The sequence below is a fragment of the Lepidochelys olivacea genome (assembly GCF_965140295.1).
Source record: "Lepidochelys olivacea isolate rLepOli2 genome assembly, chromosome: 2".
NCBI classification, from domain to species: Eukaryota; Metazoa; Chordata; order Testudines; family Cheloniidae; genus Lepidochelys; species Lepidochelys olivacea.
The window spans coordinates 179,769,199-179,783,240 of record NC_140412.1 but is presented as its reverse complement, the minus strand read 5'-3'; the positions used below and the strand labels follow the sequence as shown (position 1 = coordinate 179,783,240).

The 14,042-nt window shown below is 40.3% G+C and overlaps 1 protein-coding gene across 4 annotated transcripts in view; it reads right to left on the bottom strand.

Annotated features, from left to right (window-relative positions):
• The window catches only part of AMPH (amphiphysin), a 167,570-nt gene that overhangs the window by 58,798 nt on the left and 94,730 nt on the right, over positions 1 to 14,042 (bottom strand). For all 4 annotated transcript variants that reach the window (XM_084620552.1, XM_084620553.1, XM_084620554.1 and 1 more), the window contains exons 3-5: positions 13,553 to 13,607; positions 4,357 to 4,451; positions 327 to 422 (exon numbers count right to left, since the gene is read on the bottom strand). In XM_084620552.1, the coding sequence (XP_084476678.1) occupies positions 327 to 422; positions 4,357 to 4,451; positions 13,553 to 13,607 (246 nt within the window). The remainder of the gene's footprint in view (positions 1 to 326; positions 423 to 4,356; positions 4,452 to 13,552; positions 13,608 to 14,042) is intronic.

Genomic DNA, 14,042 nt, shown 5'->3' with positions numbered 1-14,042 from the left:
CACTGCTGAAGTCAGTGGTAGTTATGCCATTGACTTCAGTGGGAGCAGAAAAGACCTACATAAAAGTCTGAGATACAAAGGCTAATTTAAGAAAATTAAAGGCTATTTTAAGAAAATCAAATGGTGCTACTGCATAATACTTAATTTTGTTCACTCAGGAAAATAGCATAGACTATGAATGGAACTTGCTTACAGAATTAGATGTGTTACATTCCACATGAGAGCTGGCTTCCTGTATATTCTTTATTTCATTTCTCGCATGATTTTGACTCAATTGTAATAGGTAACCTTTTAAATCTTCCCTGTATAGAAATGTATTACTGTACTTTGATATCAGGAAACTGTCCCAGGTATGTATCCAGTGTCAGCAGTGATCCATCCACCAGCTTTTGATGAAAGTCTTCCCAGAGCACATCACATTTCTGTAAAGAAAGATGAGATACAGAGAAACAGTTGACAATCACTTTAATTTCACTCAAAATTTAGGGGAAACGCTTCTGTAAATGGAAAAACACTTATGTAAATTGCAAATCTTAATTCTCCTGTAATCTTATGTTTTTCTGGCAAAAATCAGAATTTAGTTGTAAAATGGATAAAAAAATCTTCAATGTGAGTTTTAATTTGCAATAGAATAGATTTAACTGCAGTAATCAATTCAAAAATGTTGCAGTCTTCAAAGTAGTGGCAGTCTTGGAAAGTCACGAATCCAAGCTTTGCAGGATTACTATTTGCAGGTCGGTAGTCCCAAAACCAAAGTTACTCTATTTCCCACCTATAAATAGGTTCACTGATATGTACATCATAACCTCTCCTCTCACGAGCAGCAAAATACAACTAAAACCACAATAAAACTAAATGAATAAAGAGTGGTTCCTTCATTCACTAGAGTAATTTGTAACCTCAGTTTTGATTTTTCAGTAAAATGTATGGACAATGGAGAAATGGGTTTATTTTATTTTAACAGTTGTTTTCTGGTTGAGTATCCTTCCAGACCAGGGGAAGTCATACATTCCCCATATTTGTTTCTCTCTGCCTATCATTAATAGAGCATTTTGAAGGCAAATAGGTGGCCTTCACAAAACTCAATGGATCTGTAAGTCAGAAAATTGCATTCAGGATACAAACCACTGCTACCCCAACAGATAAAAAGACCCATTCTTCACATGAACCTCACATCACATCCATTCTTCGCGTCAGCTGGGGGCTGTCTCACTCCCATGTAAAGTCATCGGGGGACTGCCAGAGCATGCTCCTTGGAATTCTCTTGTCACTGAGCACGTTAATGCAGCTGGACTGACCAGGAATACTATGTAGAAAGGCAAAGTTCTGCTTCTGGTAGACATCAGTGCCCTTCTGAAAGTCTCCTGGGACTTGGTTTCCCAACGTTGGGATTTGAACAGGTGTTGGGGTGCTCACAATCACCTTGCTCTTCTCATTTTTCCAAATGGGAGGGAGGCCCCAGCTAGATCTCACCTAGATAAGAGGGAAGTTTTGGGGGGTTCCTGGTATGGGAAAGGTGAGAACCACTGCCCTACAGGATCCAAGGGCAAGCAGCAGTCCTGAAGGCTATTTTCTAGTGACACTGTTTACTCATTCTGTGCCACAAGGCAGACTTATTGTAAATGCAGGATGACACAAAATGCCAGAATTTATTTCATCTATTTCCTATCTTAGTTGAAGACTCTGATGAAGAATACTCCATTAATAATCCATCACACTTTAAAAAGTCCATATTTATTAACACGATTTAATTAGTTGTGTAAAAAGCAGCAAAGCATTAGATCATAGCAAGCAATAGCAATTATGGTACATTGGCATTTGAAAATAATTTGCAGTGACACATTTTAGATAAATTAAAATCTTGGAGATTTTCAAAAAAGCTAATGGGACTGAAAAGCACTTGCTAAATAAATGATTAGTGCCTCAAATCACCTTCTCTGCTCACATAAAGATCAAAATCATTTAGATGGAACAATTTAGGAATAATTGCCTGTGGACTTGACAAGGTAAGCATATTCTCCTAAACTATTTTCAGCACTGCATAAATCTATAACATCACATCCAAACTTCAGATTAAATTGGAAAAGACTCAGCTGTAGAAACTATAGTGTGTCATGTGTTACCCTGATTGAGACCATATTCACACAGGTGGGGAGATAGAAGATTCTTCCTGTATGTAACAGAGACCAAGACCCAGCTGTGTTCTCAGGTAAACTATTGTGACTCCAAGATAATTCCTCTTAAATCAGCGGGAATACTTTGGATCTACACCAGCGTGTGATGGATCTGCTAAGCACAGGACAACAACTCACATCACCCTCTCTCCACTGCACTTCCCTACCTATTTCCATTATTGGAGCTCAGAGGAAAACTTAGATCATCAGGGTTGTTCATTTCTACCCACCAAGTAGCCCTCGTGCCTCTGGCTCCTGCCCTTTACATCCTGCCAGCCAACTTTGCCTTTTGGAATCCCATCGCTGACACCAGTGTAAATTACTGGGGTTTCTCATGACAGGACTACACCAAATCCCTAAGGTTCCAGTGGCATGCCAGGTGCACCATGATGTAGAGGCAGGCATTGCAGGTGCTTCAGCATCTAGGCCTTGTAGGTGCTAGCCCTCGTGGGATTCAATAACCACTCAGACCCACGGCTAAGTGAACAGGTATTTTACAGAGCTAGTAGGCAAGGAAATGGTTGCAAATACCCTAGTTATAGAGGCTTAAACAGTCACAGTTCAAAGTGAGCAATAGTGGTTCTTATTCAGGATCCTGGGGCAGTCCAACTGAGACACTGGGCTCTCCAGTCCTAGTGCCTGAGGTGCCGTCTCCAGTTCAGTTTCCATTCAAGCAAATAGGAGCTTGCAGACTAGTCTCAGTCAGTGTGCGTCATTGAGACCCTTCTGCACTGGCTTCCTGCCCAGCTGCTGCTGTTCCTTATGCATACCATACTAATCTGCACCTGGCTGTAATATTAGCAGCCACAATCTGTTCCACATGCAGCTATGTATGCAGTTCTTGAGGAATCTGCTCTGAATTCAGCTTCTCTTGCCGTTCCCTTCTTGCCATGTGGCTACTGCCTCCCAGCAGAGCCCAGACAGCTCTTGGTTCAGGATCTTTCTCCTTACCTGGCCAGGGGAAATGGAAATGCAGTGGGATGGGGGACTGATGAGAGCTGTAGTCCCCTGCTTAGCAACTCTTCTGGAATCAGTGGTAATATTTTGTATTTACAATAGCATTTATGAAATAAGATTCTGTACCCAAGTCCAAAATTAGCAATGATGTAACTGGTAATATAAGTTATATGTCAGATGTAAGTTGTTCAGACAATAAATTTAAGTGGGTATAAGCAGTGAAGTAGTATAACTTACACTAATTTGGCATTGTGTGTGTTTACAACACAAATGTAACTTGTATTCCATTGGCAGCGAGCAAGGTGGGAGGAGAATAGCAAGAAAAGCAATTAATAGGAGATTTTGTATTTGTTTTTCCTGCTACGGCTCCCACACTTAATGCCAGATCAGTACAAATTACATCTGATTATAATTTACATCATTTTCTGACCAGCTTACACCCTCATCATCAATAAATTTGCTTATAGACTTCCATGGGATTTAAACCGGCTTACACTAGGTCCTAATTTGGCCTCTAATATTTATTACACCCTAAAGAAATTCAATAAAAACACCGCCACCACCAGGCTTGGTCCAAAGATAAAAGGGTCATATTCTACTCTCACAATGTTGTAAATCTGGAGTAACGCTTCAGTGGAGTTACTCCAGTCTTGCACCACTGTAAACAAGAACAGATTCTGGCTAGAGAGCAGTCAGTATGCAGTCAGGTATTCTCTCTTATAATTAGTCCTACCATTATTATGAAATACTTCGGGATGATCATGAACATTCTAAATCTTATAAACGTGCATATAACTTATTTGACAAGCTACTGCGAGGCATCTGTTATTGAGCCTGAATCTGCTTTCACTTCCGGTACACTGAAGTAATTCTGGAATAACTCCAAATTAATGAAGTTAATAGAATTACCTGGGTTTTCAATGAGCATGAGTGAGAGGAGAGTAAAGGCAATTATGCATAATGGTTTAGAATGTCAACCACATTTTTATTTTAAAAATAATTATTTTAAGAACACACTTTTCCACTATTGCTGTGTTTTGTAAATATGGTTCATGGAGTGTTTTCTGATTACCATGAGATGCTCTCTAGGAACCTTACAATTACATTCTGCACCAATACATTAGTACAATAAATGAGCAACTCAGTGACTTAAGTTTAATATTTCCATTCTTTGGTTCAGATTAATATATTCTCAACCATGTTTCTTCACATTCACATCTCTTACCTCTCCAACCATTTTCACATCTTCCCGGCCATACCATTCGGGTTCGTACACTTCATGAAGAGACTCTGTAAGCTTCTTAGAGGCTTCTTGCATGCCTAGGATTTTGTAGAAAAACAATATATTATTCTACACAACACAGGGAATAGTGGGTCAAATCTTTATTTACTTCCACATTTTCCTCCTTCTATATAAATAGGACCCTACCAAATTCATGGTCCATTTTGATCAATTTCATGGCCAGAGGGTTTTTAAATTGGTCTATTTCACATTTTCAGATGTGAACATCTAAAATTTCATGGTGTTGTAACTGTGAGGGTTCCAACCCAAAAGGTACCTAGAGAAAGGACTGACCTCCCCTGCCCCCCCCCCCCGAGAGTGGCCAGTCCGGGTAAGGACAAGTCTTGTCCTCCCCTAGCCTGGCCACAACTCACAGCTAGGAGCCCACCTCCACAAGCCTCCTCCGGCTGCAAGAGCCTCTAAGGCTGCTGCCCAGCCCCAGAGCTTCCTGCAGCGTGTGGAGGCACCCAGAGATCTCCTCCCCGACAGTGGCCGGAGCTCGCAGCTAGGAGCCCCGAGCTGGGGTGCTCAGATTTCATGGGGAAGGGCTTATTTCATGGTCTGAGACACGTTTTTCGCAGCCATGAAATTGGTAGGGCCCTGTATATAATGCTTGTTGGTATGGTAAGAATGTAGCTTTCAAAGAGTTTAAACAAAAAATAAACCTTGTGTTCAAGGTATAAACCAGCTACTAACTACCTGGAGTTAACAAGAAATGTCCTTTATAGTCTGTTATGAGTGTGACAGAGTGGGGTATCTTTGTACACAATTATGAACTCCATTTTGTATTATGTGCTGAACAGGCTTCTAAACTGGCCCAAGGCAGTGTATTGAATTACATTCAGATAGCTGCTCTGCCCATTCAGATTGTGGCTCTGCCCAGGAAAATCACTTGAAAACTTGAAGGACTGTCACTGAGAAGCCAACAAAATGGCGATCTGTAGCTATCAACTTTGAATGCTCTCAGCTCCTGGCTCACCCCCATGGAACAACGTTTTTCTATGCAGGTGGTGCCAGCATGAATGGGGGATGGGACTGAAGCATGCCAGGGGAGCACATGGCAAGCAGGCAGAGACACTGTTCAAGAGAGCATGCTGCTGTGTGCAAGAGGCCAGCCACTGTAACACTTAAGCAGGATGTGCAGGAGAGACTCTACCCAGCCTGAAACACTGACTCGCAGAAGGGGTGAGATCAGACTGGGGTAGGCAGCATCCCAAGACCTTTTGTCATTTTAAAAATCTGTAAGTCTTGAGAGCTTTTAAGAGTGAAGTGACTTTGGTTAAGACATTCCTTTGCTAAACCTGTGTTCCTTGCTTTCTTGCCACATTGAAATACTTGTTTAACCCCTTCAGGGACAGAGAGACCACAGCCTCAGCAGAGCTCTAGGGGAGCTTGTGTACATGACTGATAGTTGGGAGCTTGGGTGGTTTGAGGCACAGGTTTCAGGGTCTAGGGTAGTTGCATTGCAGTCCCATGGAAAGGATCAGACAAAGAGTCTGAGCCTGGAAACGTGCCTAACAAACCCAAAGCTAGAAAACAGTGGCCATAATTCTGTCCAGACCCAGCTGGCTTGAAAGCACATGGGGCCCAGTGATGGAGTCCACTCGCAACAGACTGCTGGTCATACTGAGAGGTACTGTGCCAGATTGTAACAATGAGATTCTTATGCCCTCCTTTGAACCATTGGTTATTACTGATGAGAAGATAAAATGGTCTAGCTTAGTCTAATCACTCTAATATACAAAATGTCTGCTTTCCTCTCACTTACATTGAAGTAAGTAAGTAGTAACTCCACTGAAGTGAGCACAGGTAACATCAGTCTAAACCTGTGAGAGGAGAATCAAACCCAGATCAACTGGTCTGACTGAAGTAGATGGGAGTGTTGCTGTTGATTTTAATAGTGGATAAAATCCTGGCTCTATCTGCAGAAGTGATCTGACCCTTCCTGAGATATCCATAAGGGTCAGGCCAACATTATAGCTTTCTTGTTTTAAAATTACAGCCAAACTTTATTTAAACTTTTACATAAAACCTGCTGAAATGAGCTGAATTCCAATGACAACAAAATGGAATGGTTGAAAAAAGTCCAGCTTTTCAATCACAAAAAAATTGCCAGCCAAAATCTTTGTTTGCAACAGCACATCTGCTCTGCCTTGGAAATATCTCTAGTGTAAGCTTTAGAATAAACCCTTAATTGACTGAATTTTGGAATAGCAGTGAAATTTCTATTTTCCCTGGAAAGAAATAGAGACGTTACCCCCAAAATCTGGAATAGCCTGAAACCCCTGTTCAAATACTCCAAGGAAGGTATTTTGTGACCTGCTCAGCGATCCTCCCACTCATTGCCCACTCTTTGAAAAACACACGGGACATTAAAAGTAAAACAACAAAGTACTTTTCTGTTTACAAAAATGATTTTCTATGTAGAAAAGAAAAAAAATTAAGATTTCTCTTTTCTGGCCTCTGCATGGAAACTTAAGGGAAGGAGGGGCACAAGGGTCAAGCACAATGGGAGTTCTTGCATTCAATCTTGCACTATTAAATCCATGGGTGTCTTGCCACTATGAGCAGGCTAGGACCAAGGAATGCTTGAGCACCTCAGGGCTCTGAGTGCTAATAGGGGTTTGTGTGGAAGAGGGTAGGAGGGCAAGGAAGGGGAGAGAGCAGGATCAAGCCTCATCCCACCCCTGTGGAGCTGGCTGAATGCAGAGTGGCACTTTCACTGCACTCACTTTAAAGATAGTGCAGTGTCTGTGTGCTTCCCCAGAGCAACAGGAGACACTGTGTACAATGCCTCACAATGCTCCAACTGGGCGTGCTGCATCACTCCCAATGAAGGACGATTATTTAATGCCACAACCTAGCCCAGAGTGTTCAAATTGATGGTAAGGGCTTACGGAAGATTTCCCTTCCTCTGCTGGAATTCACTCCCCTCTCTAGATATGGCTACCTGATCCTTGCTAGGAATAATGCATCACTGGACCTTAAAAAGGTATTACTGATTTTTTTAAAACGTGATTTAGAATTTACCAAACAAAATGAAGAGGATTTTCAAATCTTTTAGTAGAGCTCTATTTCAAATCCTCTTTCAACTGCCACAAATTAATTCAGCCAATAAAAAAAAGAAACAAAGCAGCATTGTTGCTTTTAGGAATACTGTGTTCTGACCATTCACTCAATAAAAATGCACGTCAGGGAGGTTCAGACATCCTTACTCACACTTTGATCTACTCTGAATCATCATTCTTCTGCTCTTGTGCCCTTGAGCACACTGCGTATTACACCCCCAACATATGTTCCTGCCAACAAAGCCCTTCTCTTTATATCTATCTGCTGCTTACATTCAACTCAGCCACAGATAAGATACTGTGCAAACAAAAATCAGTGCTGGGTATAAGATCTCGATTGACAGAGACTTTCTTTTAAAGATTTTATATAAAAACAATAAAAATAAGTATATATATTATATATATATATACACACACACACGCACAAGAAGGAAATAGCAAACAAACAAAATTCAACATTCATTATTTGTAAAACCTGAAAAAAAAATGAAAACCAACCCTGAACATGCAGCTATCACACAAGGCATCAATTATTAAAATGACTAAATAGATAAATAAGTGAGAACATAACCTATGAGTATCGTGGATTAATACACACAAAACTGACCACACATTCTCATTCTTTCCAAGCCAGTCATTTTTTTTTCCACTAACGCAGTAGTAGAAAGGACAAATATTATCTAAATATTGCAGATCCTAGTTATACATCTGTTTTTAAAAAATGAAAAGGACTCTATCTTGCTTGGCCTGTATCAAAAATACACCAGAAAAGTGCAAACATAATATTTTTATCAATACCCAATAATCTGTTCTTTCCCCATATTGCTGTAGACCCCATAGACCAAATTCAGATGTAACCTGAGATAATGGGAGTTGTACCTTAGGGCTAAATTTGGCCTTGTGACTATGATTCTTGCCTCCTGACTATAGTTTTTATGTTATATTTATTGCTATATTCTTCATGTGTGTATGTATACATATACAATGATCTATGGCTAGGCTTTCAGCTCGTGGCTTCCCATTTGTATGTGCGTACACATCTGTCTCAGCATGAACTCACAATGTCCAGGGATTATTTATTTCTATTCGCATTCAATATTTTTCAGATACTGATAACTCTTATGTGTTTTTTCAATACTGAAATTAAGAAGATTAGTGCCTTTCCTAGGCTGTGTGCTGTCTCTTAACTGCTGTCATGAGAAAGATAAATTACTTTTAAAAAACCATTTAAGTTCTGAGGAATGGTAAAATAATTTGTACCAATGATGAATGGTTAGCAATTCATATTTAATATCAATTGCTTGTTCTTGGTAATTAGATCACTTACTTTTTAATCACTAGACATGATGAAATAATTGAGTTACTTAGTAAAATCTGTGGTAAATAATCCAGGTCTTGAGGTTTGTATCTTTCCCCTGAAAACTTCACATGGATGAAATCGACTCCCTCTTTCCATGCAGAAGAGCCACCTTCCATGGATCTTGCAAGGGCTCTTAGCAAGATTACGGATCCACACATGGAGAGGGGCAAGCCTGAAGGCAGCAGGCCAGGCATGGGAGGGAACAAGTCTGCCCCTACCTACTCTGAGTAATTTGCTTTAAACATTATAAAAGCCTGAAGAAGTGGAGATCTTCCAAGATGTGATGCTCCCACTGATGGGTGTTTCCAGGGGCAGCAGGGAATCAGAATCCCTAATGGCAGAGCATCCATGAAAACAGGCTGCCAGGGAGTCCAAAGCCAGCAGAAAGCCATGGCTAGGGTTCAGAGGAACAGGGTTGCTGTGTGTGTGTGTGCGGTGGGCCCTTAACTCCAGTTGCTCCCTTGTGATCGACACATTCTGGGGCTGACCTTTTTGTGTTCCAAATGGAGATCCCTGCTCAATCTATGAGAAATTTCCGTACCTGTGGCTTGAGCTGAACAATCCGGCCTGGCTCCTAGTATTTTATTACTCAAGAGGGGAGGGTGTTTTTCCAAGGAGGTTCTCAGAGGAATTATCTGAGTTCATTAGTAAGTCTTATCCAAAAGACAAATTCTAAGAAATGAAATGACTAACTTTAAGTAATTTATGTTTTGGGTATGTGTGTGATAGGAGCTCATATGTCAGCCACAGAATGTGTGAGCTTTCCTACAGCTCTTCTGAAGGCCAGCTGTCATTTCCATGCCAGATGAAAGATCAAAGAGACAGGGCTTGACTCCGTCAATTTGCATCCGCAAATAACTGCAGGTAAACATCTACATGCCTTTGTGTACCTTGCAAATAATTTAGGGGTGCAAAAAGGGAAGTTGATTTAGGATTTATTTAAAAATCAGGACCATTAAACCCAAAATTGATTAAAGCCAACTACAACTCTGTGGCTTTTGAAGAGCTCAGAGATAAAAACCCCCAGAGAGCCCTGAAGGCACTTGATACTAGAGAGGCTTGAGGGAAGGAAGGACCCCAGCCATCAGATGAAAACTATAGTAAACAGGGAAATTTTATCCACTCCCTTAATCCTCTGCTCTAAGAGAGTCCTAATACAGGTTGAATAGATGCAGTGAAATGTAGCCAGAATGATACAGAAATGCAGGCGAGGTGTAGCATTCTCTTATTAGCATCTCAAATATTCTACACATATTTAACACAATTACCTTATTCCTTCCAATGGTCACCAGAAAAGAGCAAGAGCCATAGAGGGACAAGAAGGGCCTGAATAGGCTAAAGCCAAGAGATTTAGGAAGCACCACAGAGCCCAGGGAGGTGCATGAATTCTGTAGAAACTCTTTTCTTTTAGGAATGTGCATTATTAAAATTCAGAAATGATCTTCTTACATCTTACTTCTAGAATCCTGAGATTCCAATGTCATGGAGTAAAATTAAGTTTATTACTAGAGTTCATACCATGACAACTTACTGCCAAATAAAAAAAGAGAAAAATCCTTTTAATTAGAGATTAAGTGTTTCAGTTTGTCTACTTCCTGAGACTCATGATGCTGGTCTGCTGTACTTATATCTTTGAAAATAGCTACCAGTGTAATCTGTTCTGATAAGGATATCAGCCATCTCATCAAAAATGTATCCATAATTAAAGAGCAACTGATGCAGGCTCTGTAATTCTGCTCAGAATTTCAAACTTCTGTTTCTGCCTACCACATCAACTAACAGTATTTCCTGACTGTTGAAACACATCTAAGTATGACTAATTATTAATTATTTATTGCTATTACTGTAGTACCTAGGAACCTCAGTCACGGACCAAAATCCCATTGTGCTAGGCACTGTGCAAACACAGAACAAAAAGACAGTCCCTTCCCCAAATATGCCAAGTTATGGTATACATTCGCTGTTAATATGGTTAGAAAGTGCTGACTTATCTCCTATGTCTAAGTCCTTATACTAAAAGGTAATAATTGTTTGTTTTGTTATTTATTTGTTGAATTCCAACAATGTGTTCAGCACAGTAAAATACACAAAAAGACAGTACCTGCCTTGAAGAACTAACAATTCAAGAACAGTTGTACTATTCAGCAAGTGCAATTGTGATAAAGTAGCAGAATTCCCATATATGCCTCAAATGTCAGTTACAAGATATCATCATCAGTTTACAGTGGAGGCACTGACCAGTTCAAGAACTATACACTAATCTGTTATTTGCTGTGCAGTGAATACTCAACTCATACGTGTGTGGGCTGGAATGTTGCAGTTTCAACAAATGCAAATTTTGGCATTAGGTTGAAGAATGTTCAGCAGTTTCCTCATCACTGAGGTGACTGGACAATCTTCTGCTGGTTTTTCTAGGAGCTCATCTAAACCTTTCAGCACAGCTACAAGCATAGGGCAACACAGAGCTCGACAGCCCTGGGAGGAGTATTAGGGCACAGGTGTGTCTCTGAAGTACAATTCCTCTGGCACTCCCCGTTCTCTGCGGATGGAGGAGCGTACTGCATGGTGGGGGGGGGGGAGGAAATGAGGGGGAGATGAAGGGAGGGGATTACTCCTGACTCACTACACATTGTGCTCAGTTGCTCGCTTTTGGGTGAGCAGTCTGTGTTCCCCACCCACACCCAGAACAAGCTCCACATAAAAGTGTTGTATGGCCAACAAGGGAAGAAGGGATTCTTTCCCTTTATTGCCCTGTGTGGCCATTCAGAACCCGGGCACAATTTAGCCCAGTGTAAATATGGGATGTTGTTACCTTTACGAAATAATAGGTTTATTCTTTGCATAATCTTAGTATAGTACATTTACAGCAATTCCTCTTTACATATTCAATATCACAGTCCCTTGTATGACATTTGTAACAAGAGCTGCTATATGTCTGCCTTGGCAAAAAAGATCATTTTGTGCTCAGTAGGATTCCCAACAAGTATGCCATTTGCCACAAGTTGTGATTATGTCACTTTTCTTGAGATGATCACTGGGAAGGTACTGAGCCACCAAACTTACTTCATTCATCACATTGAAAGTCTCTTGAGCTCCATTTATTACCAAATTTAGATGACAAGCAACATGACGAGAAACAGACTAGTATTGCCGATAAAGCGAATCAAGAACTTTCATGTAAAGTTAAAGTAAATTCGGTGCAAAGAGTAGTCTTCATTAAATAACGTAGTAAATAAAGTGGCAAAACATTAAAAAAATAAATAGAGATGAAGAGGAGGATTGTTGTCACCAGCACAGAAATCAAAGCACCATGAAAATAATCATCCTACATTGAGGAAAGATGACCTGGCTAACAAGCAGCTGCATCAGAATTTCTCACTAAATATATGGCTGGTAATGCTAGGGGTCTGAGTAATGAGGATACAATACTAGCACCAGGCAATGCCAAAAGGAATTTGTATTCCTTCCAACTGTAAAATAGTTTGTTCTGATCTAGATACCAAGGAATGTCACATGCCTATTATATGACTTTTCTGTACAGTGCCTTGCACAATTATACAAACAATAAATGGTATATAATAACTTGAGAATCACAATATAGGAGTAAAAAGAATGGCTCATCAGCAAGAATTTCCTAGCATATCCATGTCCTCTGAAACTTTGTTATGACTTGCAGTAACTGCAACAAGACATTCTTTGAGCACTGTTGCTAACTGGTCCATGTTAGAGCATCCTGGGGATGGGGCCGGATAAAGAATCAGGAAACCATCATCATCTCTCTAATGGCCAACTTCTTTTGCTATCCCCCAAGAATCAGGCTTCAAAGGTTTTCTAGAAGAGATGATTACAAAACAGACACCTCTCTGCAGGGAATAACTGTGTTCAGTCGGTTAGATTTACATGTCCACTAGGATTTAAACAACTCTGCTTTATCCCCGACGTTTGGCTGATGTGCAGTGAACTTCTGCGGAGAACATAGAAAACAACTTTGATCCCAAAAAGAGGAAATGATTTTTTCTTTGGTAGATGAAAGATAATGTATTATGCACCTGACAGTCAGAAAGGTTGGATAAACCTCAATGCAAAGACTTAAAGCCTGAGTCAGACTGACCGGGATTGAGAGGAAGGGATCCACTGCCTGAGCAGAAAGGTCTTCAGGCATTATGGCTGCAGAGGTCAAGTGCAGCGTTCACAAGTGGTAGCATGTTCACCAGTGGCCTCTATTTGGGCATAATATTTTTGGGACACTGCCATTTGTGAAGGTGAGTCACAGAATGCAAGCCCTGTTTTTGCTTGTTCTGCGTGCTCAAATGGGAGTTTGTGCATGTGAAATACATCACTTGTCTGTATAAGGACTAGCATGGGAAAAATGTGTGCAAGGCTGCACGTATGTAATGAGGGGTCACACATTTTGAAATTCAGAGCTTAGACCACAATGTCTATGCAAGATGACAAATCAGAAATGAGGCACCATGATGAGAAAAATGCTCTCTCATTGACCTGGTCTGTTGGACAAGCCACACAACTACACACCGATTTCCCCATTGAGTATTTAAAATTATTTCAAAACAGCCTATTTGTTTGAGAGTAGCAGCCGTGTTAGTCTGTATCTGTAAAAAGAAAAGGAGTACTCCTTTCCTATTTGTTTGGGGATCTTTTTACAAAAACTGTTAAAAAATAAACACAAATATTAAGCCTGTTAAAAAATTACCTTTGATGGCAGCTAAATATCCTCTTAGCTCTCTCTGGAGCCTGGAACCTTCCGCCTGAAAAAAAAAAAAAAAAGAACATGAAAATAGAGGTTGTATATCCAGAATGTAGCTGAGCAAAATCCACGTACCTCCAGAATGGGCATTTCCCCACATCGTCTCATGTGCTTTAAAATACATATATACAACAGTCATTTAAAATAACTGAAAGTGCCTCTAAAGCTTAATTAGCAATAAAAACCAATTTCAGAAAATATCTATCAGATGATGCCACATTATGACTCATTCTAAACATTACATACACCCTCTTTCTGGATGTGTGTACATGAATACACACAAGCAGATGTTGGCTCGTATAAATCTCATGTGCTACTTAAACTATAATTTGAGGTTTTAATTGGGGCATAGCCCTTGTGCTCCACCCAAAGAAGAATTCCAATTAGTAAGAATCACATATTTCAAAGCCAAGGTCTGATTGACATGTATGATATC